Here is a 24,072-nt window from a genome sequence, read left to right as displayed (position 1 = left end):
TATATAGCTATAGATAGATAGATAGATAGATAGATAGATAGATAAAATTGTGACATGAGATTATGTGAGAGTTATATATTCTGGTAGATAATGATTTAAACAAAATATACTAAGACTTTTAGACAGTTGCTATGGCAGTAGTTCTCAAAACATGTCTAGAGGAGACTTTCCAGTGGCCTAAAATATGAGTCTAAAATCCAATTCATTTAATAATCATTTATTGAGCACCTAGTATACATAATGCACCATCTTAGATATTGGGGATACAAAGATTGATGAAACACTGTCCATGATCTTGAAGAATTCGTATCCAGATAGAACAACTACCATTTCTCCAAGGTCAGGAAATGTAACCAACCCACCAAATACGTAGAGATAAAAACAGCAAATAAAGTAAAATAAGGCAACAGAGAAACATGTTCCAAATGAAGGAACAAGATAGAACCCCAGAAGAAGAAATGAGCAAAGTGAAGATTAGGTAATCTGCCTGATAAAGAGTTCAAGGTGGAGTTCCCATCATGGCTCAGTGGTTAACGAATCCGCCTAGGAACCATGAGGTTGCAGGTTCGGTCCCTGGCCTTGCTCAGTGGGTTAAAGATCCGGCGTTGCCATGAGCTGTGGTGTAGGTTGCAAGATGCGGCTCGGATCTTGTGTTGCTGTGGCTCCGGCGTTGGCTGGCGGCTATAGCTTGGATTCAACCCCTAGCCTGGGAACCTCCATGTGCTGCAGGAGCGGCCCTAGAAAAGGCAAAAAGACAAAAAAAAAAAAAAAAAAAAAAAAACCTCTCTGAGTCTTCTTCATCACTTTATAATGGAGGCCCCAAAACAAACAAACAAACAAAAAAAGACTTCAAGATAATGATCATAAAAATGATCAAAGAACTTGGGAGAAGAATGGATAAACAGAGTAAGAGTTTGTAACAAGGAATTGGAAAATATATAGCAGAACTAGACAGAGATTAAAAATACAATAACTGAAATGAAAAACACACTAGAAGGAATCACCAGTAGATTAAATGATACAGAGGAACAAGTCAGTGAAGTGAAAGACAGTAGTGAAAATCACTGAAGCTGAACAGAAAAAAGAAAAAAGGATAAAAAAGATGAAGACAGTCTAAGAGACCTCTGAGACAATATCAAGTGTACTAACATTTGCATTATATGGGTCCTAGAAGCAGAAGAGAGAGAGAGAAAAGGAGCAGAGAACATATTTGAAGACATAAGAGCTGAAAAATTTCCTAACCTGGGAAAGGAGACAAACATCCAGGTGCAGGAAGCACAGAGGGTCTCAAGCAGGATCAACACCAGGAGGAGTACACCAAGATACATTGTAATTGGCAAAACATCAAAAATTAAAAATAGGGAATGTTAAAAGCAGCAAGAGAATAGCAACAAATTATAAATAACGGAATGCCCATAAGGCTATGAGCTGACTTCTCAGCAGAAACTCCACAGGCCAGAAGAGAGTGACAGGATATATTTAAAGTGATGAAAGGGGAAGACTTACAACCAAGAACACTCTACACAGCAAGGCTTTCACTCGCATTTGATGAAGAGATAAAAAATTTTACAGATAAGCAAAAGCTAAAAGAGTCCAGCACAATGAAACCAGCTTTACAAGGAATGTTAAAGGGACTTCTCCCAATGGAAAAAAAAAAAGGCCATGACTACAAACATGAAAACTGTGAAAGGACAAAGCTCATTAGTAAAGACAAATATATAGTAAAGTTAGCAAATAAACCAAATATAAAGCTAGAAGGAAGGTTAAAAGACATAAATGGTAAAATCGTCAATGTGTGGAATAAGTAGTTAAGGGATACACAAAATAAAAAGGTGCAAAATATGATGTCAAAAACAGTAAATGTGGTGGGGAGGAGTAAAAATGCTGGGTTGCTAAAATGTGTTTTAAATTAAGAGATCTGCAACCTAAAATAATCATTGTATATTTAGATTGCTACATATTAACCTCAGAGTAACCACAAATCAAAAATCTACAATAGATATAGACAGAAAAAAAGAGAAAGGAATCCAAGCACCAAACACTAAAAATAATCATCAAATCACAAGGGAAAAGAATAAAAAAAAAAAAGGAACAAAACAAAACAACTGCAAAAATAACCTTGAAACAATGAACAAGATGGCAGTAAGTACATACCTATCAATGTTTGTTTGTTTGTTTGTTTGTCTGTTTGCCATGTCCTTGGCATGCAGAAGTTCTGGGGCCAGGGATCAAACCCACACCATAGGAGCAACCCAAGCCACAGCAGTGACAATGCTTGATCCTTAACCCACTGAACCCCAGGGAACTCTTTATCAATAATTACTTTAGGGAGTTCCCTTTGTGGCTCAGTGATTAACGAACCTGACTAGGAACCATGAGGATATGGGTTTGATCCCTGGCATTGCCCAGTGGGTTAAGGATCTGGTGTCGCATGAGCTGTGGTGTAGGTCACAGATGTGGCTCAGATCCCCACTACTGTGACTGTAATGTAGTCTGCCAGCTATGGCTCCAATTCAACCCCTAGCCTAGGAACTTCCACATGCCTTGGATGCAGCCCTAAAAAGCAAAAAAAAAAAAAAAAAAAAAAAATTACTTTAAATGTAAATAGAATACTCCCAATTGAAAGACATCAAATGGCTGAATGAATACAAAAACAAACATAGATATTTGCTACCTGTAAGAGACTCTTTTAAGATCTAAATACACACATAGACTGAAAGTAAGGGAATGGAAAAAATTATTCCAAGCAAATAGAAATCAAAAGAAATATGGAGTGACAATACTTATATTAAACAGAATAGATTTTAAAACAAGGACTATAATAAAAGACAAAGAAAGATATTATATAGTGATCAAAGGATCAATCCAACCTAAAGATATAACAATTGCAAATATATTTGTACCCAATATAAGAACACCTAGATACATAAAGCAAATACAATCAGATATAAAGGGAGAAATTGACAGTAACACAGTAAGAGTAGGGGACTTTAACACCCCACTTATATCAAGGGACAGATCATCCAGACAGAAAAATCAATAAGGAAACACTTGCCTTAAAAGATACATTAGATAAGATGGACTTAATAGATATATACAGAGAGAAAACAGTCCATCCAAAAGCAGTAGAATATACATTCTTTTCAAGTGCACATGGAACATTCTCCAGGATGTATCACATGAAATGAGTCTCAGTAAAATTTAAGAAAACCGAGATCATATCAGGCTTCTTTTCTAACTATAATGCTATGAGAGTAGAAATCAGCTACACGAAAAAAAATGCCAAAAAACAAAGACAGCCACAAACGTGTGTACATTCATACACACACACATACAATATGAATATATGGATATTTGGGTTTGTTTCCAATAAAGAATTAAATCTCTGCCAAGCTTCCTTTTCCCCTCATCTCAATCACCCAGTCAGGCTCCTCTGTGCTTGATTTTTGTTTAAGATGTCATTCCCGCATGACAGTGAAGGCCAAAAACATTGGTGAGTCCTGGTGCTCAGGCTCTCACTCTTGTCAGCCAAGTCCAAGAAAGTTTAATTCATCTCTAAAAGATGGCTGACCCTGCAGGAATCCAAGAACAAGAAAATAACGTCAGAAAACAAAGTAACAGTTCAAATATGTTGTGACTGATACTGTGTATGATGCTCCTATTTGGAAATTTTAATGGACCCATCCTGTAATGGCCATTACTGATTGACAGCCTCAAGCAGGGACATTGACATTTAATCACTGGCAACTTCTATACTAGAATATATATATATATGTACACACACACACACACACACATACATACACATATGTATGTGTGTGTGTGTATTTGTTTGTTTAGTGCCATACCCATGGCATATGGAGGTTCCCAGGCTAGGGGTCGAATCAGAGCTACAGCTGCTGGCCTACACCCCAGCCATAACAACGTGAGATCAAAGCCACATCAGCAAACTACACCACAACTAACAGCAACGCTGGATCCTTGACCCACTGGGCAAGGCCGGGGGTGGAACCTGCAACCTCATGGTTCCTAGTCAGATTCGTTTCTACTGCGCCATGATGGGAACACCTATACTAGAATATATTTTTAAAAGGAGAAAATTCACATTTTTGAAGAACAGTCAAGTTTAGTTGACAGGAGAAAACTTAGATTTACAGGGGTCTAAGAAAATCAGGCTATGAATCAAATTAAGAAATTACATAATTTCTTCCTAGAAACTTATCCAACTTAGGTTGAAGTGACATCCTTTGGTGAAACTCCAGAAGGACAAGGTGTCTGTTTTCATGCCAAGATAAACTTTGAGGACAATTCAAGATATATACAAAAAGTTATATTTGTTATAGACAACAAATAAAAATTGCATATACTAAAAATTAAATCACCAAATATGACCTAAAATACATAAAACTTGATGGGAATGCCACTTGCTTTGTGAATGGTGCTGGACTAGACATGGCTCTGACATCATTTCTCTTCGTGGTCAAAGCCCAGCCAACTTCTTCAATCTCAGTGGTGTTAGGGAAGCTCAAGTGTATTAAATATTTTAATTGCTTATTGCTGATCCTAAGGTTGAAGCCATCTTCAGCAAAGTTTTTGTCGTAAAAATGAAATTTTCTATTATTGCTGATAACGTTATTAAAGACTGCCGAAAACGAGAATTTATGTTTCTGGTGGTCAGGCTTGAAGGAATCAATGTCCAGGAGTCCTGGAACATACTCAGCAACATCCAATTCTTTGTTACTTCTGGCATCGACTTGGAGGATGCAATCAGGAAGGCTGTGGCCAGCATGGCAAGGAAGTGCTTCCTTTCTCTCTAGTCCATTGTGGATAGAAGTCTCCATTCCTAGAAAGAGAAACCGTTCTCATTACTAGGAAGAAGATAGTTTTCCATTTGGGGAAAAAAGTGAATGGCCATCAGGAATCATATGGAAAATCTTAAAATCTATATATTTTTAGGAATGGATATCTAGCCTAAATAATTCTGATCTTGCATACAATTTTCATCAAAATAATGGCCCATTTTCTTATGCTATATTCTTTGCCATGGTAAATCTGCCAGTGAACAGCTTTTTGTTGGCTTTTGGGAGCAATCTATACAGCCAGTGTGGATACAGTGAAAAATTCAAATCAGGACCTAGTTTATTTATGAGAATTCTGCTGGACGTGTAGTCCAGAAAGGGGGGATTGGGGAGGTAGGGAGGAATGGAGAGAGAGAGAGGGAGCGAGAGGAAGAGAAAAAAATCTCAGGCAAAAGATTACATATAAAACAAAGGGTTGATAATCTATTGAAGCTATTGAAATGGTGCAACTGAAATATAGCTATAACAAATAGTTACGACATGATGGGAACTCCATGGACAGACTTTCGATAGGAGCCCATTGGAGGGAGTGTCTCCGATATAGCTTTCTTTAGTATGTCCAGGAATTTCCCACATACAATAAAAATACTCCACTGAAGAGCATGCCTCCTCTTGGCTCAGTAGCTCGGCACTGCAGTGGCCTGTTACTCATGCAGTATGGGTATGCAGGTTATGTACAAGTCTGTAGCTTTGCAGTTCATGGGATCATGTATTTAAATGTATTAGTCACAGTATGGAGCAGCCTGGAGCAATGTGCCTTTGAAAGTTTGATTTTTTATTTCTTAAAATTCCACATAACAGCCAAGCTTAGAATACCTGTTCTTTCTGTTACTGTAGAAAGGGCATTTCCTCTATGAAGCATCTCTGAAACTCAAAAGCAGTGTTTATAAATTCACAATTCATTAACTTCCTTCACTTCAATAAGCATTTATTGAGTGCCTACTGTAAATAACATATATTTATTTCTAGGGGAGATTCCACATTTTTGGTACTAAAAATTTTGGTACTAAAAATTAGTTGTAGCCCAAGAATAATAATAAAATAATACCTGAAGATCATTAAAAGATAATAATTTAAAATAACTAACATCTTCACATTGTTTTCAGTATGTACCAGACACTATCATAAGTACTTTATATATTAACTCAACTAAGATGAAATTGAGCCTTCGCAAGTTGCTCACTTAATTGATTTCTGTGGACTTGGGATAAAGAAGATGAGAAATTGTGTCGGCACACAAAAATTGCTTTTTTGAAAATCTCGTTTTTATTTGCTAGATCACTTTAGCCAGTGTTTCCTTTGAGCCAGTATGGCAGGATTATCAATAATTTTTGAAGTTAGAGAAATAGCCAATGATAATTGGGAGAAATTTTGAGGCTCAGGAGACCCTAGCATATAGGTGAACCAAAATGTCTTTTTAAATTTATGACATCTATCTTTTTATGCAACTAAAAACTACATATTACTTACACAGACTAGAATTCAATTATATTTTTCCTGGTCCCTACGTTGTTGAGCCCAAGTTCTAGTGCCTGACACATAGTAAGGCCAAACAAATTGAAACATTGGAATTTGGAGCAAAGAAAGGTTTATTCTAAGGGCCAATCAAGGAGACTGGGGTGACTTCTGGTCTAAAGACCTTACTCTCCATAGTTTTTGGGGAAGAGCTTTTATGGGCATAATTTGGGGAGGGGAGTCTGTAGGGTGTGTGACCTTTTCTGATTGGTTAGTGATGAGGTAACAGGGCAGTGCTCCAGGAGTCTCAGTCATCAGCCTTCTGGTTCCAGCCAGTCTGGGGTCCATATGCTTCTGCTCAGCCTGAAGTCAGCAGCCTCCACCTGGATGAGGGCGTTAGTTCCTATGGAAGAACTCAGAGATATGCACATATCAGATTGGTATGTGCATATTTTCAGGAGAAACTTGGACTTTCCCCATGCCTGCACTACTATGTCTTTTTTTTTTTAAAAAAAAATTTTGTTATGGTGTCATTGATTTACCATCTTCCTTTAATTTCTGCTATACAGCAAAGAGACCCAGTCATAATATACATATATATTATGTCCAATCTTGTGGGTTAGAACATGAGCAATTATTTCTTGACTGTCTTTTGTTTCTGCATTCCCTCACTCCCCTAATTTTAACTGTTTGAATCTGCCCTTTAGAACTCAGGGAAGGGAGTTCCCATCGTGGCTCAATGGTTAATGAATCTGACTAGGAACCATGAGGTTGTGGGTTCGATCCATAGCCTTGCTCAGTGGGTTAAGGATCCGGTGTTGCAGTGAGCTGTGGTGTAGGTCACAGACGCGGCTCCGATCCTGCGTTGCTGTGGCTTTGGTGTAGGCTGGCGGCTACAGTTCCGAATAGACCCCTAGCCTGGGAACCTTCACATGCCGCAGGAGCGGCCCTAGGAAAGGCAAAAAGACAAAAAATAATAATAATAATAAAATAAAATAGAACTCGGGGAATGTCTAGAAAGCTGAAAAGTTTTTTCCCTACAAACAAGAAATGGGGGACATAAAAAGACTTTTGTATCTAGGTGGGCCCCACAGAGTCCTATTCTGTTTCAAACCCCCCTTTTCTTTGATAATCTTGAGGGAACAAGCGTGGGCCAAGAAAGGGAATAACATTTTAGATAGAGAGTTTGATCATAAACTCAGCAGAGGAACTTAGTTTTAGGGGGACTTGGTTTCACTTTTTCTGCTCTTGTCCCTAGATCAAAGTTCTGAGTGACTCAAGGGTGCCTCATACATGAAAGTAGACAAGTATCCTAAAATAAGAAAGTAAGGGATAAAGCATCCAAGAGAAAAATAAAAATTACAACAGCAGTGCCATTATTTTTTTCAACATCTCAATGGAGAGTCAGCTTCAGGTGAAGCAAGTGAATCACAAAATTGTCCATGAAGGCTTTTTTCTTTTTTTGTCATTCTCATTAAAAGAGCAGAAACTCCCTCTAGCAGAGATACTGGTAGCTCAATCCTAGTGGAATATAATTTATACTTTCATGGTTATAAACATGAATGATAGACATTTTCTTCCGTGACTGGAAAATTTGCTAAGACAACTCTAGTATACCTAGTTATATGGAGAAGGCATCAAAAACTATGGTTGATTTTTTTTTCATTCTAGTAGTTAAATTGGTTTTTGTTGAATGGGAGGAAAAGGACCAGGAATTCATGGAGCAATAGTTTTGCATCAGAATCAACAGGTAAACAATTTCAAATAAACATGCCAGAATATCACCTAGGCCTAGTGAATCAGAACTCTGGAGGGATGGGGCCCAAATATGTACATTTTAAAAAATCTCCCAGGGGGCTCTAATGTTCTCAGAGGATTAAGAACCACACACTTAGGAGATAAGCCAAGTTCTATAAAAGCATTAACTTCAGCTCATTTGTTTTGTATTTTATCACAGTCTTGCAATAAAATAATAAAATTTTTTTCTTGCCCAAGGCTAAACCTTCTAGATAGGCCTATTGTGGCCAGACTCTGATGTGGTTATCTCCTTTCTTTGCCTGAGTAAAACTAGTGCTCTACTAGCACGACAGCAGAAGCATTTGATAGCCACTCCACAGTGCGAAGCAATGTTTGCCGTTGTTTACCATTAACATTTATTAGGCTGTGGTAGGCAAGGTAAGGCCACAAGAGACTGGGCCGATTCATTTACAAAGGAACATGACATAGCAGCCAGAAATGGCAGCAAAGCCTTAAAGTAAAACATTTATTTAGCATAATGGCCAACATTTATAGGGTCTTTGTGCCAGGACTTATTTAGAGCGCTTTATTTGCATTATCTCATTTCATCATCATGACAACCATAAAGATGAAGTATATTTTTATCTCTACATTAGAGATGAGGAACCCGAAGCAGAGAGAGGTCAAGGTCACAAAGCTGGCAAGATTCTAGGCAGTCTGACTGTGGAGCTCCCATTTAAACTACTATGTGATATTGTCTTTCAGAATCATACTAGTTGGCTGCTCTTTGGTGAGAAGGAATAAAGACTGCAAATTTTTTCCTTCTTTTCTTTTTCTTTTCTTTTTTAAACTAATTTGTTAGTCAAAAGCAGAGCTATGCAGAGTGGCCATTTGGGGTGTATTTTAAAGAAAGGACAAGAAAGAATGGATATCACCATATACTAATATGTTGCCAAATTTGGGTCCACTTACCCAAACACAGTAAAGCCAGTCTTACTGATACTGAGTTGTGGTGGAAAAAAATGCTGCGTTTGTTGGGAGTTTCCAGACAAGGAGTCCTGAACCACTAATGCTCAAAAAACCCGAACTCCTCCATGGGTTTTACGAAAGCATTTTTAAAGGCCAGTTGAGAGACAAGAGTCACAGGGTATGTGATTAGCTTGTGCACAACTCTCTGTTGGATGATGGTGAGGAAACACGGTGGTGTCACCGGGGTTAACATTATCAATTCTCAGGTTCCAATAGTTCTGGGGTCTACTCTACCTGCCCCTGTAGTTAACATCTTCCATTTAGTGGAGGTTTTAGCACGGGTAAAAAACTCGTAAAATGTGCCTTGGATACTGTTATCTATATATCTCAGAAAGAACTAAAGATTCTGCGACTGTCATATGACTGATTTACTATGGGTTTTTTTTTCTTCTTCTTTTTTTCTTTTTAGGGCCGCACCCACAGCCATATGGAAGTTCCCAGGGGTCAAATTGGAGCTGTAGCTGCTGGCCTATGCCAGAGCCACAGCAACACCAGATCCCAGCCTTGTCTGCGACCTACACCACAGCTCATGGCAATGCCAGATCCTTAACCCCCAAGTGAGGCCAGGGATCAAACCTGAAACATCATGTTTCCTAGTCAGATTCATTTCTGCTGTGCCACAACAGGAACTCCAGATTTACTGTTTAACTTGTGTGTTCTCTTGGCCCTGCTACTTTTGTCACGAAATATTCACATCCTTTCAATCATTAATTGTTGAGTCAGGCTTTTAAGACTCAGGTAGGCTTTTGGGTTGAAGTTCTGCTTCTAGTTCGTTATGTGATCTAGGGAAAGTTGCTTAACCACTCTGAGCCTCAGATTTCACATTTGTAATATTAAGGATGTAAAACTCACTCCTGGGGTCATTTTTGCTGGAATTAAATAATAGAATTTGTTAAGTGCAGTACTTACTACCTAAGTAAAATGTAACTGTAAATAGATATGTTTTAACTTATAAAACTGTGCCCTTTTATTCATGTAAGAACACAGACATGAATGTAAATCACTCAAAATCTATTTCCTCCTTAAACAGTTTATACAGTTTGGCTTTTAAGTCTCAGTTGCTGTATCTATAAAATGGGATATGGAGATGCCAATAATTAGAATTATTTTGAGATAATTTTATGGGCTCTTTAATAATCTGATAATCTGAGCACTGTATCATCTGGCTTCTTTGCCCCTTGTATTTTATAAAATTAAAACATTTCACATAAAATAAAAATTCAGAATACATTAGAAACTTGACTGTTACTCTGGAGCAGAGTTTTAAAGAGCTTTATGTTGATAATTTTATTCAATGGTTGAACACTTGTAAAAGCAGCAAGATTGCTTGTTAAGCATGTAGACTCTTGGGCTCTGGCCCCAGAGATTTTGAAATACACACTATAATCCATTGGGGTTCAGAGAAACTATTCAAACTCCTATTTGCTTTTAGCTGACTCATTGTGTCTAGTGGGGTCTGGAACTTTGTGTTTTTTACAAGTACTGCTGTGATTCTGTAACTGAGCAAGGCCCTGTGGGGCTCCTGGGCACAAAAGCCTTTCTGTGTCCCCCATTTCTTGGTTCTTAGGAAACAGGCCTCATTTAGCCTCCATGACCTTCCCTGAGTTCCTAGGGACAGGTTTAGACAGTTGCTAATCAAGAATGGAGGGGATGCAAAGACAAGGGAGGAACAGTCAAGAAACAATAGTACAGTCTTGGGGCTGGATCCTGGCTCCCTCTCAAAGGGATAGACATAATAATACAGGCATCTTGTCCTTATGCTTCTTTTAGAAATGAATACTTTAAAATTGAACAGCTTAGAGTCCTTCCTTGTCCTTTTTCCTGGCTTAATTGCACCCTAAACACGACTACCCATAAGCTAAAAATTAGGAACCCTGAGCACAACTGCCAGTGGGTTAAAGATTATTAGTACATACATTTTTTAGGAACTTTCCTAGTTTGTTCTAATCTCTGATCGATACGCCCTTTTCGCAAGTCTGTTATTCTAGGCAATAACCCAGAAGACTACCATCATGATCATGCCAAGATCTCATGGCACCAACCTAGATTCCACCCCCCAAAAGGAAGAATGTATATTTGCCTTAAACCCTGATTCTTATCCCAAACTTGTTTTTCTCCTTTTTAACTATAAAATTTCCCACAATTCTTTCCAAAGAGGGCACAGTCTTTAAGGCATTAGCCTGCTGTGGCCTCCTTTGCCTGGCAAAGCAGTAAAAGCTATCTTTTACCTCTTTACCCCAAACTCTGTCTCTGCATTTCAATTCGGCACTGGTATACAGAGGCCAAATTTTGGCAACAAGTCTGGTGCAATTAGTCTGAGGACGATCTTTTGAGAAACATGCCTGAGTGTAGTGGCTTCTAATGTCCAGTGGACATACTTAGGTTATCTAGAAGAATATGCTGAAAATTCCATTTATAGTTTTGTCCAAAGCAAATGAATCTCCATTTACTTTTAGTATCCTAGAGGTTTCATTAGGTCTGCGTGTCTGATTGTCACTTGTCACAGACTTTGAGAATGCTCTAAAAGAAGAGAGTGGAGTGGGAGTTCGCAGGCAGAGGAGCTGCCTCTGGCACCCTCCCTCCTTTGCTTTCAGTAAGACATCATTTTTTGTGCCTGGTAAATGCTTATATAACCCAGAAACTATTTTTGCAAAATGGACAAGTGGGTTAGAAAAGTCTTAATTCCCTACAGCAAGGGTGAAGATAATAATTCAAGCATAAATAACCAAAAGAAAATGGCAAAATTGATGGTCCTACTATGAGATCTTAGCCACAATGTAAGTAAAAGCTAAAGCCATCTAATTGGCTCTAACAAATCGCCCCAAGTTAGAAATGATCACGATTATATGAAATACAGATTTACATCCAGGATAGTTAAAGACGAAATTTGTCCTCTCTGAAAAAGTATCTTTGTATTTTGGGGTCTTTGAGAGATTAATGATAGTATGAAATCATTAAAGTAGTTAGACATTTAAAAATGAAGTGTTTTTCAATTTTTAAGTCTTTTTTTTTTTTTTTTTTTTGTCTTTTTGCCTTTTCTAGGGCCACACCCGCGGCATATGGAGGTTCCCAGGCTAGGGGTCCAAATGGAGCAGTGGTCACCGGCCTACGCCAGAGCCACAGCAATGCCAGATCCAAGCTGCATCTGCTGCGACCTACACCACAGCTCACGGCAACGCTGGATCCTTAACCCACTGAGCAATGCCAGGGATCAAACCTGCAACCTCATGGTTCTTAGTCGGATTCATTAACCTCTGAGCCACGACAAGAATTCCAATTTGTAAATCTTTTTTTATAGAGTTAAGAGAAACATTTTTTTGTTGATGTTGTTTCTTAGGGCTGCACCCACAGCATATGGAGATTCCCAGGCTAGGGGTCCAGTTGGAGCTGTAGTTGTTGGCCTATGCCACAGCCACAGCAACACCAGATCCAAGCTGCATCTATGACCTACACCACTGCAAGGCCCAATCCTTAACCCACTGAGCAAGGCCAGGGATCAAACCTTCATCCTCATGGATGCTAGTCTGGTTCATTTCTGATGAGCCACGATGGGAATTCCCAAGAGAAACATTTTTATTTAATTGTTTTAACTTTAAAAAAAATCCATAAATCCCACTCCTCTGGCCACCCTAAAGATTTTCTTGCACCTTGAGTTGTTTGTTACCTCTTTATTCTCTCTTGAACAATATGTTGCAGAAAAATAGTTAATATAGGTGAAATTAGCAGTTCCTCAATCATAAGAATAAACTGTTTTGTGGGGGAGGGGTGGTGGTGGGAGGTGGTCAATGCTTTACAGCTAACATCTTATGTTTTGCAATTGACCAAGATACAATCCTCCAATCAGAGCTTTATGTTTTGCATTTCAAATTAAGGCTGGACCCTTTTCGGTTATTTTTGCCTCTAGTTACTGCATGGGAATACTTTCACCATATGACTTGTAAAACTACAAACTTTTCATTGAATTTTCATCACTATAGCATGAATAATGCATTCAGTCTTCAAATGTCACAGTAAACATCAAGTGGTTTTACATAATGCATTCTTGATGGAGTTGCAAGAAGCCAGAAGTCCAGGGATGCAGCATAGAAGACAAAAGTTTGGAAAGGAAATTTCATATAAATTTGTCATTTACCCAGGAGGGATAAAATAAGTAGCAGAAGAGTAGCTGGAGAGGGAGTTCCCTGTTGTGGCTCAGCAGTAACAAACCAGACTAGATCCATGAGGACTTGGGTTCGACCCCTGGCCTTGCTCAGTGGGTTAAGGATCCTGTGTTGCTATGACTGTGGTGTAGACCAGCAGCTGGGGGTCTGATTTGACCCCCAGCCTGCAAACTTTCATAAGCCATGGGTGCTGCCCTAAAAAGACAAAAATATAAAAGAATAGATGGAGAAAAAAGACTGAGAAATGAAAGAGTATTTTTTAAAACCAAAAATAGGAAAAAAAAATTGCACACTTGCCACTGAGGAGAGAGGAGAATAAAAACCAGATGGTAACCAAAAACAAAAGGAAACTCGTAAGTATAGGAAATGAATTTGAAACTGTAATGGAATGGTATTACATTTTGAAACCATAGTGAAAATCAACAATTTTCAAGGACTTTGGGAACATTTTCAATGTTTTCTGATTGAGGAATCCTGAGTGAAATATTGAAAGAGAATTCTACCTTTAAATCTTTATTAGTTGATGTGAGTACTCAACCTTCTAGCATCCCTTTCCCATAGTTTCGAGATAGACCATATTATGATAATCCAGCCAGATGAAACAGTCAACATGCTGTTAATTGTCTACCCAACAGCTGTTCTCTTGTTTTTCTTGCTAAGAGAACACTAGTTTTATTTTTCTCCAGATATAGTCTTTCAAGGTCTCTTCATCTCAGGGAGGATGGGTCTCATACCAGGCCCCATGGAATTCATCATTAGGTTAACACAGTCATGGTAATTCCACCCCCTTTAGCTAATGATTGGTCTGGGGTAAACATCTGTAAGAGTTTCCTATTTCTGCTGTAACAACTAATCACAAATTTATTATTCCATGGTTCTGTAGGCCAGACATTTGGGTTGACTTGCTTGGTTTCTCTGCTCTGTGTTGTTTAAAGGCCAAATCAAGGTGTTGACTGGCTGGATGCTTATAAAATCCTCTGGAAAGGATATGCTTCCATGTTTATTCAGGTTGTAGGTAGAATCAATTTCCTTGTGGTTGTAGGACTGACGTCCCCATTTTCTTATTGGTTACAAGTTGGGGGCTGCCTCTAGCTGATAGGAGAGTCTCTCCAGTCTTTGCACATGGACCATTACATCTGTGAGGCAACAAGAGTGTATTGAATCCTTCACACTTGGTATCTTTCTGACTTCTTCTGCTTGGTCTCTCTTGATCCAGCCAGAGAAGATGTTTTGCTCTTAAGGAATTGTGTGGTTATATCAGGCCCCTGCATAATCTATTTTAAGTTCTACAACCTTAATTATATCTGCATATTCAGAGGTTTCAGGATTAGAGTGTAGATATCTTTGGGAGTTCATTTTTCTGCCTACCCTTTTATGCAACTCATGTGTAGTCAAAGAAATAAGGGGAATCCATTGAAGGGTTCATTTCTAGCTGAAAAGATGGAGACCCTGTACATTTTTTCCAGCTAGAGATGCAAGTGAGGGGACAAGCTGTATGGAGTGGCAGCAGCTACCTTGTAACCAGGAGACATCAAGAAAGAAGATAAAAGTCAACACACCAAAGATGGTCAAGTAGGAGGCTAGAAAGCCCCTGAGTTCTCCTGATAACATTTTTGAATAGCAGAACCAATGACTGCTTTTGTCTGGATGGCTTGTCATTTGAGGAAAAATAACCTTTTTTTTAAATAAGCAATCAGTTCAGTTTTCTGTTGCTGGCAACCAGAAACAATTCTAAATGTTATGTTGCTCCTAGCTCTAATATCTGGAACTCTACCATAGGACAGATCTCTACTCTTCCACACTTTAAAATGTAGTATTGACTAACTTGATTAAATTCCTTTATACTGTCATTCTTAATGACTGTTCTCAGTGGTGGTGCCAATCTTAGCTTCACCTTGAGACTACACTCAGTTTTACAGAGTTCAGGGAGAGAGTCCAGGGTTCAGCAAACTATAGCCTATGAGCCAAATCCTGCTGTCATACTGGCATAATACAGGGGAGCTAAGAAAGGTTTTCATATTTTTAAAGGGTTGTAAATCACCCCCCCCCAAAAAAAAGGTGACTAGAGACCACATGTGGCCACAAAGATCAAAATTTATTATCTGGGCCTTTATGGAAAAATCATGCCAACCTCTGCACTAGTCACACAGAGGACTTACCTATCATGAAGATGAGACTAGGATGTTTACTAAGGAAAGAATCAGTTTAACATTCAATACCTTTGAAAAATTACAAATCACTGTGTAAAGCTTTTGGCACAGGTAAAGATGAATTCTGTCTTCAAATTAGGTTTCTTTTCAGTTCAACATTTACTGAATTTCTATTATTACAAGACTATGGAAAACATGAGTTGCAAAATGTATAAAACAAGGTTATAATGCAGCTGGAAATCACTTCAGAGAGTAATCTTCTCTGGGAGAAATCATTCATGCAGTATTCCAAGCAAAAGATAAGGGGCTGTCTAAAAAGGATTGCATGCAAAATTTTACATGCATCTACTTTTTTTTTTTTTTTTTTTTAAGGATATGATGGCAAAGATGGACAGCAAGTGGTTGGAAATTTGGGCCTGTAACTCAGGAGCAGAAGAGTAGAAATGGAATGAATAACCATTTAATAGCTAATTTATATATGGTGGTTGTTATACCAACCCCAAAGGTAAATACTGTTTTGCAGGTCATACTTCAGGTAATACTTCAATGCCCAGATTGTTTTCACTAAACTAAACTGCCTCCTAAAGGGAAGTAAGGGCTGAAAATAAAGATTAGGAGAAGATTCGCAAATCTCTTTAAAATTCTGGGGAGTAAGAGAGGGAAACCGTAGAATAAGAGAAAAGAGTCAAGGAGTTCCAGTCGTGGCTCAGTGGTTAACGAATCTGACTAGGAACCATGAGGTTTCAGGTTTGATCCCTGGCCTCGCTCAGTGGGTTAAGGATCTGGCATTGCTGTGACCTGTGGTGTAGGTTGAAGATGTAGCTCGGATCTGGTGTTGCTGTGGCTCTGGCCAGAGGCCGGCAGTAACAGCTCCCATTAGACCCCTAGCCTGGGAACCTCTATATGCTGCGGGTGCAGCCCTAAAAAGAAAAAAATAAAATAAAGACCTATTGGAATATATTTTTTAAAGCAGCCAATAGTACATAGGCAAGACTGTAATGGGGAGATGGAATATACTTTCTCTTTTGCCCTCTAATAGTTTGAAATGTCTGGTTGATTTGACCTCTCTAGCTTGAATTTGCCTCTTCACTATTACTATTCAGTTTTAGCCTCACTCCCTCTTTACTGGACTATTGCAATGACTGCTCTCAGGGTGTTCCTCCTTCTAACCTTTTTTTTTTTTTTTTTAATACAAACCATTCCTCCGTTCAAAAACACTCTCCTGGGCAGTGAACCTTAACTTTTACTGAGAGTCCACTGTGGTGGGGTATAAATGGAGGCATTACCACAAAGAACTGATTCCCTCCCCCTTTCTTTCACTCATGCAGCTCATAATCCCATGTAGGCAGAATGACTATAATACATTCATATCACACAACCACCACCAGAGCAGGAACAGTGACTAATCATCACCCTCTCCTGTATCTTTTATTTCTATTCCCAAATCTCTCCTCTATTCTTCCTTTTCACGTTACCACCTCAATAAACAGCCTGTAACCTAGATTCTTACTTTTAGTCTCTTCTCCTACCTTCCACCAGAATCTATGGTTATACATATCACTCCATTTCTTCCAAAGATCCCTTAGGACTACAGAACAGAACGGCCTAAAGTCTTCTGTAATTTGGTACAGCCCACCTTTCCTGTCCTATCTCCTTCAACATTCTCCCACACATCTTTCCATCACCCCGTGGTATTTACCATTCAACGGGCACGTTCATGCATCTTCACCTCCCTCTCGCCCATATGATGTCATCTTTCAGACCTCAGGACCCTCTCCCGTTCTGGTAACAAGACTTGGGAGGAAAGATGCACGAGCTCTAGGGGGAGGGCCATTGCTCAGGGATCAAGGGACGCAAACCTGTTTGACCGTGTTCATTTGCAGAGCTACCCCAAGTAAGCTGCACTCCCAACCGTTACTATACCTCCGCATAAATCAACCCAATTTCTCTGAAACACCAAGGGCTTCAAGGGTCAAAGACTCCTCAGACTTTACGAGGCTCTGGAAGGCGAAAGGGATTGCGGGAGCGCCATATTGCCCCACAGGCTCATGGGAAATGTAGTACAGTTTTTCCCCAACATGGCTGCGCCCGTGTGAGTCGACCTGTGGGAGTACCCGCCGCGGCTTTCTGGGATACAGTGGAGAGGCTGGCGGAGGAGAGAGCACACGCGTGGTGGGGACCCATCCTGAGCCAAGCCGGAGGTTTGGGCACTTCTTATTGGCGGGCACGATGGCTACATTCACCGCTTTCCCTTGTTGGCCTCTTCCGACCTCTCCATCCGCCTCTGGGCTCGGAACCTCACTAGGGAGAGGAAGCATGGTCCGAGGGCAGTACTGTCTGTGTGTAGAGTTCTGTCTGAGTTTGAGGCGCACGCGTTTGTATTTGGTGCAGGTGCTCAGGTGGTGCCTGTGTCAATCTTCCATTTCTTTTGGGGTTGGAGACTGGCAGTTGCAACCCTGGGGGTGTCGGTCTGTGATGTTATCGTCAGGGGTTTGAGTAATCTCCGATACCTCTGGGCCTCTGGTAGTGCGATCTTCTGGTTTTGGTTTATTTCTCTTAACAGTATTTGTTAAGTATTTGTTGAATGCCGGTCACTCCAGTTCTGTGCCGTCAAGCAGGTGACAGCCTTCTGGGTGAGTCCAACACACAAGCAGATAGTTATAATACAATTACACAAACAGAGATACACTTCAGATATTAATGAAAACATTCAAGAAAGCCACCAAACTCAGAATTCTGGAGAAGAGGCTTAGGAAGTGAGAAGGCAAGTTTAGGAAGTTTAGGCTTACTCAGTAAGTGTTTATTGAGTGGCTTCTAGGTGCTAGGTCCTGCTCTAGTTACTGAGAAACTACTTTCTACTTTCACAGAGCTTACTTTCTAGTAACTTAAAGAAGGAAGTAGAATAAACACATTAATGCAGGCATTAGAAAATGTAGAGTAGGAGTTCTTCAAAGAGTTATAATGAAGTGATATGACCAGTGATGGGGTCAGTTTTTCTAATTAAAAAAAATTTTTTCTTTTTTAATAGGTAATGCAGTTTGACTAGCTACTAAATGCAAAAGTTACAAAAGGGAAACTTTAGCTCCTTCTCATTCCATACCCAATCTACCAGTTTTCCCTTCCTGGAGGCAATTCATATCACTAATGTCTTGTATGTCTTAGAAATTTGTATGTTTACCTTGTATGCCTGTACTGTATTTTATAACCAGGCATCATTCAATAGGAGTTTAAGTTCTTTCCAATCTTTACTGTTAATTAAAGTTAATTTATGTCGTAGGAACATTTGTCTGTACTGCTTTTCATTATAGGCTTTCTTTTTTTCTTTTTTTTTTTCGTCTTTTTGCCTTTTCTAGGGCCGGTCCCATGGCATATGGAGATTCCCAGGCTAGTGGTCTAATCGTAGCCATAGCCACTGGCCTACTCCAGAGCCACAGCACCATGGGATCCTAGCCATGTCTGCAACCTACACCACAGCTCAGGGCAACGCTGGATCCTCAACCCACTGAGTAAGGCCAGGGATCAAACCCCCAACCTCATGGTTCCCAGTCGGATTCGTTAACTACTGTGCCACGACGGGAACTCCCATTATAGGCTTTCTTATTCAGAGAGAGCATGGATGCACTTATTACTATTACCGTTTAGGACAATATCTAATAGGATATATTGGGGTTAAACTTATTAGCAGAGTTGATGTGATCTCTAAACTCTTTACTATCCTATGGAGAGTGTACTTAGCCTGGACTCAGCATAACTAGTATTCTGATAAATAGTGGCCTAGCTCCTGTAACATTCTGTGACTCTCCCATAACATGGCAAGGAACATCCCAGCCTTTGTGCAATAGTGGAAATTCTGTGGCCAGGGAAGGCCTTGCTAGAAAGGGGCACCTCCAGACCTGAGCAGCTGGTATCAGCTGCTCATTCCTTGTTGAGATGATCCAGACCTGTCTTTCTTCACTGCTTGACTCAGGGAAGGAGAAGGAAAAAGGAATGATAGAAATGTGATTTTGATGCTCCATCTACTGGTGCAGGGCTCTTAGTGTCAGAATTAAAAAATGTATTCAGCATCTTTTCTTTCTCATTTCTTCTATTTTGTAGTCTTTGCTCATGTGACATATTAAGAAAAAATTCATAGTAGATTCATCCCTTGTTCTCCATTGCATACTGCAAAAATGATAGCCTTGGAGTGGAATGGCAATAATTCCTTGTCTTTTAATTCATTCTGGCTCTTCTGGAAGCTAACAGTAATTTAGTAATAGACGTGTTTAACCCTTTTAGCAGAGTTATCAGATAGTGTCAAAGAGTAACACAGCCAGACATTAAAGCAGTGAAAGCAGATTTTATTTAGTAACTATTGACAGTAGGGGAAAGTGCAAAGCTCTGTTCTCATTTTTGTGGAAGTAATTTGGGTGTTTTAAATTGAGAATGGGTTATGGGAGAGGATGTGTGTTTGTGTTCTCAGTAGAGTCCGAGAAGTAAAAAAATTATAAAGGGTTAGTCAGTGTAGCTGCAGTTAGGCCAACTGTGTTTGCTGGCTGGCGATTATCAAAATTAGGATTCAGTCCCACCACAGAGGCCCTTTCTTTCCTGATGATTACACTTCAAAGAAATTGTTCTCAGGAGTTCTCCTTGCGGTGCAGTGGAACGAATCCAACTAAGAACCATGAGGTTGTGTGCGGGTTCAATCCCTGGCCTCACTCAGAGGGTTCAGGATCCGATGTTGCCCTGAGCTGTAGTGTAGGTCGCAGACATGGCTCAGATCTCACTTTGCTGTAGGCCAGCAGCTATGGCTCCAAATGGACCCCTAGCCTGGGAACCTCCATATACCGTGGGTACAGCCCTAAAAGACAAAAAGACCAAAAAAAAAAAAAAAAAAAAAAAAGATCAAAGAAAGAAAGAAAGGGTTCTCAGATCCTTGAGAGATACTTGTGAGTTCCAAGAGATGATGTTCACAATATTAAGCTATTTTCAGTAAGTGCTTTAAAAAAAAGGAGGTCAAGGACCTATTGTTAGGAGTTGCTAGAACAAATAGTAAAATTTTCTGGCAGCTTTTAAGTTTTCTCAGGCAGGCATTTTAATGGGGAGCTTGGTCATTCTAGAACATGGCATTTGTTGCTCTAAGCCATGCTGGAGTTGGGTCAAGTTTTTTTTTTAATTTTTTAAAATGTAATTTACAATGTTCTGTCAGTTTCTGCTGTACAGCAAAGTGACCCAGTTTACATATATATATATATATTTATTTATTCTTTTTTCACATTATCCTGTGTCATGTTTCGTCTCAAGTGACTAGATACAGTTCCCTGTGCTATACAGCAGAACCTCCTTGCTTATCCACTCCAAATGCAAGTTTGGGGAGTTCCCGTTGTGGCTCAGCGGAAACAAATCTGACTAGCATCCATGAGGACAAAGGTTCAATCCCTGGCCTCACTGAGTGGGTTAAAAAGCTGGTGTTGCTGTAGCTATGGTATAAACAGATGGCTATAGCTCTGATTCGATCCCTAGCTTGGGAATCTCCATATGCTGCAGGTGTGGCCCTAAAAAGAAAAAAAAAAAAATGCAAGTTTGCATCTACTAACCCCAAACTCCCAGTCCATTCCACTTCCTCCCCCTCGGCAACCACAAGTTTGCTGTGCATGGCAGTGAGCCTGTTTTTGTTCTGTAGATAGGTTCCTCTGTGCCATATTTTATATTCCACATATAAGGTATATCATATGATATTTGTCTTTCTCTTTCTGACTATTTCATTTAGTATGAGAGTCTGTAGTTCCATCCATGTTGCTGCAGATGGCATTATTTTGTTCTTTTTTATGGCTGAGTAGTATTCCATTGGGTATATGTATAGCATCTTCTTAATCCATCTTAATGGATCTTAATGTCGTCTATTGATGGACATTTAGATTTTTTCCATGTCTTGGCTATGGTGAATAGTGCTGCAGTGAACATTGAAGTGCATGTCTCTTTTTCAAGGGAAGTTTTGTCCATTTACATGCCCAGAAGTAGAATTGCTAGATCATATGGTAGTTCTATATTTAGTTTTCTGAGGTACCTCCATGCTGTTGTACCAGTTTATACTCCCACCAACAGTGTAGGAGGGTTCCCTTCACTCTACACCCTCTCCAGCATTTATTATTTGTAGACTTATTAATGATGGCCATTCTGACCAGTGTGATGTTGAGCATTAGTGATGTTGAGCATTTTTTTTTCATGTGCCTATTGGCTGTCCTTATGTTTTCTGTGGAGAAATGTCTGTTCAGGTCTTTTGCCCATTTTTCAGTTGGGTTGTTTGGTTTTCTGCTGTGGAGTTGTATGTGTTGTTTGTACATTTTGGAGATTAAGCCCTTGTCGGTTGCATTGTTTGAAATTATTTTCTCCCATTCCGTAGGTCTTTTTTGTTGTTTTTTACGGTTTCCTTTTCTGTGCAAAAGCTTTTAAGTTTGGTTAGGTCCATTGGTTTATTTTTGTTTTTATATCTCTTGCTTTGGGAGACTAACCTAAAAAAAACATTTGTACGAGTGATGTCAGAGAACATTTTGCCTGTGTTCTCTTCTAGCAGTTTTATGGTATCTTGTCTTATGTTTAAGTCTTTGAGCCATTTTGAGTTCATTTTTGTGCATGGTGTGAGGTTGTGTCCTAGTTTGATTTATTTACATGCAGCTGTCCAGTTTTCCCAGCACGACTTGCTGAAGAGACTGTCCTTTTTCCCATTTATATTCTTGCCTCCTTTGTCGAAGATTAATTGACCATAGATGTCTGGGTTTATTTCTGGGCTGTCTATTCTCTTCCATTGATCCATATGTCTGTTTTTGTACCAGTACAACACTGTCTTGATTACTGTAGCTTTGTAATATTGTCTGAAGTCTGGGAGAGTTATGCCTCTTGGTTGGTTTTGTTTTGTTTTGTTTGTTTTGTTTTGTTTTTTGGATTGCTTTCACAATTCTGGGTCTTTTATGGCTCTATATAAATTTTTGAATTATTCTAGTTCTTGGAAAATGTCATGGGTAATTTGATGGGGATCACATTAAATCTGTAGATTGCTTTGGGTAGTATGGCCATTTTAATGATGTTCTTTCAATTCAGGAGCATGAAATATCTTTCCATTTCTGTGAATCCTCTTTAATTTCCTTGATTATTGTTTTATAGTTATGTAGTTATAAGTTCTTTCACCTCCTCCTTTGTCAGGTTTATTCCTAGGTATTTAATTTTGGGGGGGCGAGATTTTAAAAGGTATTGTTTTTTTATATTCCTTTTCTAATATTTCATTGTTAGTATACAGAAATGTAACCAATTTCTGAATGTTAATCTTGTATCCTGTTACTTTGCTGAATTTTTTTTTTTAAATCAGATCCAGTAGTTTTTATGAGGAGTCCTTAGGATTTTCTATATATACTATCATGTCATCTGCATAGAGTAACAATTTTACCACTTCTCTTCCAAATTGGATACCTTTTATTTCTTTTGTTTGTCTGATTGCTGTGGCTAGCACTTCCAATACTATGTTTAATAAAAGTGGTGATAGTGGGCATCCTTGTCTTGTTCCAAATTTTAGCAGGAAGGCCTTCAGCTTTTTTCCATTGAGTATTATATTGGCTATGGGTTTGTCATAATGGTGCCATCATAGAATGTCTTTGGGAGTGTTCCTTCTTCAGTCTTTGGAAAAGTTTGAGAAGGATGAGTTTAAGTTCTTTGTATGTTTGGTAGACTTCACATGTGAAGCCATCTGGTTCTGCAGTTTGTAGGGGATGTTTTTATCACATTCAGTTTCATTTCTAGTGACTGGTCTGTTCAATTGGTCTGTTTCTTCTTGATTATTTTTGGCAGGCTGTATGCCTATAGAAATTTGTCCATTTCTTCTAGGTTGTCAAATTTGTTGGCATAGGGAGTTCCTGTCGTGGCTCAGTGGTTAGCGAATCTGACTAGGAACCATGAGGTTGCGGGTTGATCCCTGGCCTTGCTCAGTGGGTTAAGGATCTGGTGTTGCCGTGAGCTGTGGTGTAGGTCGCAGATGCGGCTCAGATCCCGAGTTGCTGTGGCTCTGATGTAGGCCGGCAGCTACAGCTCCGATTCGACCCCTAGCCTGGGAACCTCCCTATGCCATGGGAGCAGCCCAAACAATGGCAAAAAGACAAAAAAAAAAAAGATTACATAGAAATATTTGTAAACTGTAAAATATATGAATAGCATTGTTACAGTTGTCCCTTTGAGACTCTTAGGGTTGACATTTTTTGTTTGTTTGTTTTGTTTTTTTTTTAGTATTGCCATGGACAAGAACTGCCAAAGTAATTACAAACTCAGTAAAAATGAGAAGAAGCTCTTAAGGAAACAGATTAAAGCCAGGCATACTTTGCTGAGACATGAAGGCATTGAGACAGTGTTCTATGCCACTCAGGTGACCTAAAATTATCATTATCATTTGAATGTAAATGTATTGCCATGTTAGCTCTAGTAATATTCGTTAGTAATTGCCCAGAGAAAAAGGCTATAATTGTTCCATCATGTATTATAATCTCTGTTAAATATACATATGATAGGACCTGATAACTTTATATATATTTTGGGACATAGTCTTGTATAGATTAAATATCCTTTGATTGTGTTGGTTGAACTAGAAAAGTTATAGTTACCTATTAATAACAATAACACTGTAGAACTATTTATGGTTTACAGAGCATATTTATATTTATATTC

The 24,072-nt window shown here is 39.1% G+C and overlaps 1 protein-coding gene and 1 long non-coding RNA gene across 4 annotated transcripts in view; one reads left to right on the top strand and one right to left on the bottom strand.

Annotated features, from left to right (window-relative positions):
* On the bottom strand, positions 202-17,422 carry LOC102163572. Of its 3 annotated transcripts, XR_305334.3 has the most exons (4): positions 17,090-17,422; positions 6,573-6,717; positions 5,676-5,723; positions 202-4,843 (listed from the first exon to the last, which is right to left on the bottom strand). It is a non-coding gene; the product is annotated as an uncharacterized LOC102163572 (long non-coding RNA). The 3 variants fall into 3 exon arrangements; XR_002335621.1 differs by lacking the exon at positions 5,676-5,723 and having other exon boundaries at positions 6,573-6,728; positions 17,090-17,420; XR_305333.3 differs by lacking the exon at positions 5,676-5,723 and having other exon boundaries at positions 17,090-17,413.
* Positions 17,442-24,072, top strand: part of ALKBH8 (alkB homolog 8, tRNA methyltransferase) — a 42,933-nt gene continuing 36,302 nt past the window's right edge. The window contains 2 exon segments of the mRNA XM_003357273.3: positions 17,442-17,591; positions 23,638-23,773. Of these exon segments, the coding sequence (XP_003357321.2) occupies positions 23,645-23,773 (129 nt within the window). The 5' untranslated portion in view covers positions 17,442-17,591; positions 23,638-23,644.

The sequence above is a fragment of the Sus scrofa genome, chromosome 9, assembly GCF_000003025.6.
Source record: "Sus scrofa isolate TJ Tabasco breed Duroc chromosome 9, Sscrofa11.1, whole genome shotgun sequence".
In the NCBI taxonomy this organism is placed as follows: domain Eukaryota; kingdom Metazoa; phylum Chordata; class Mammalia; order Artiodactyla; family Suidae; genus Sus; species Sus scrofa.
This window is presented reverse-complemented; position numbering and strand designations above follow the sequence as displayed.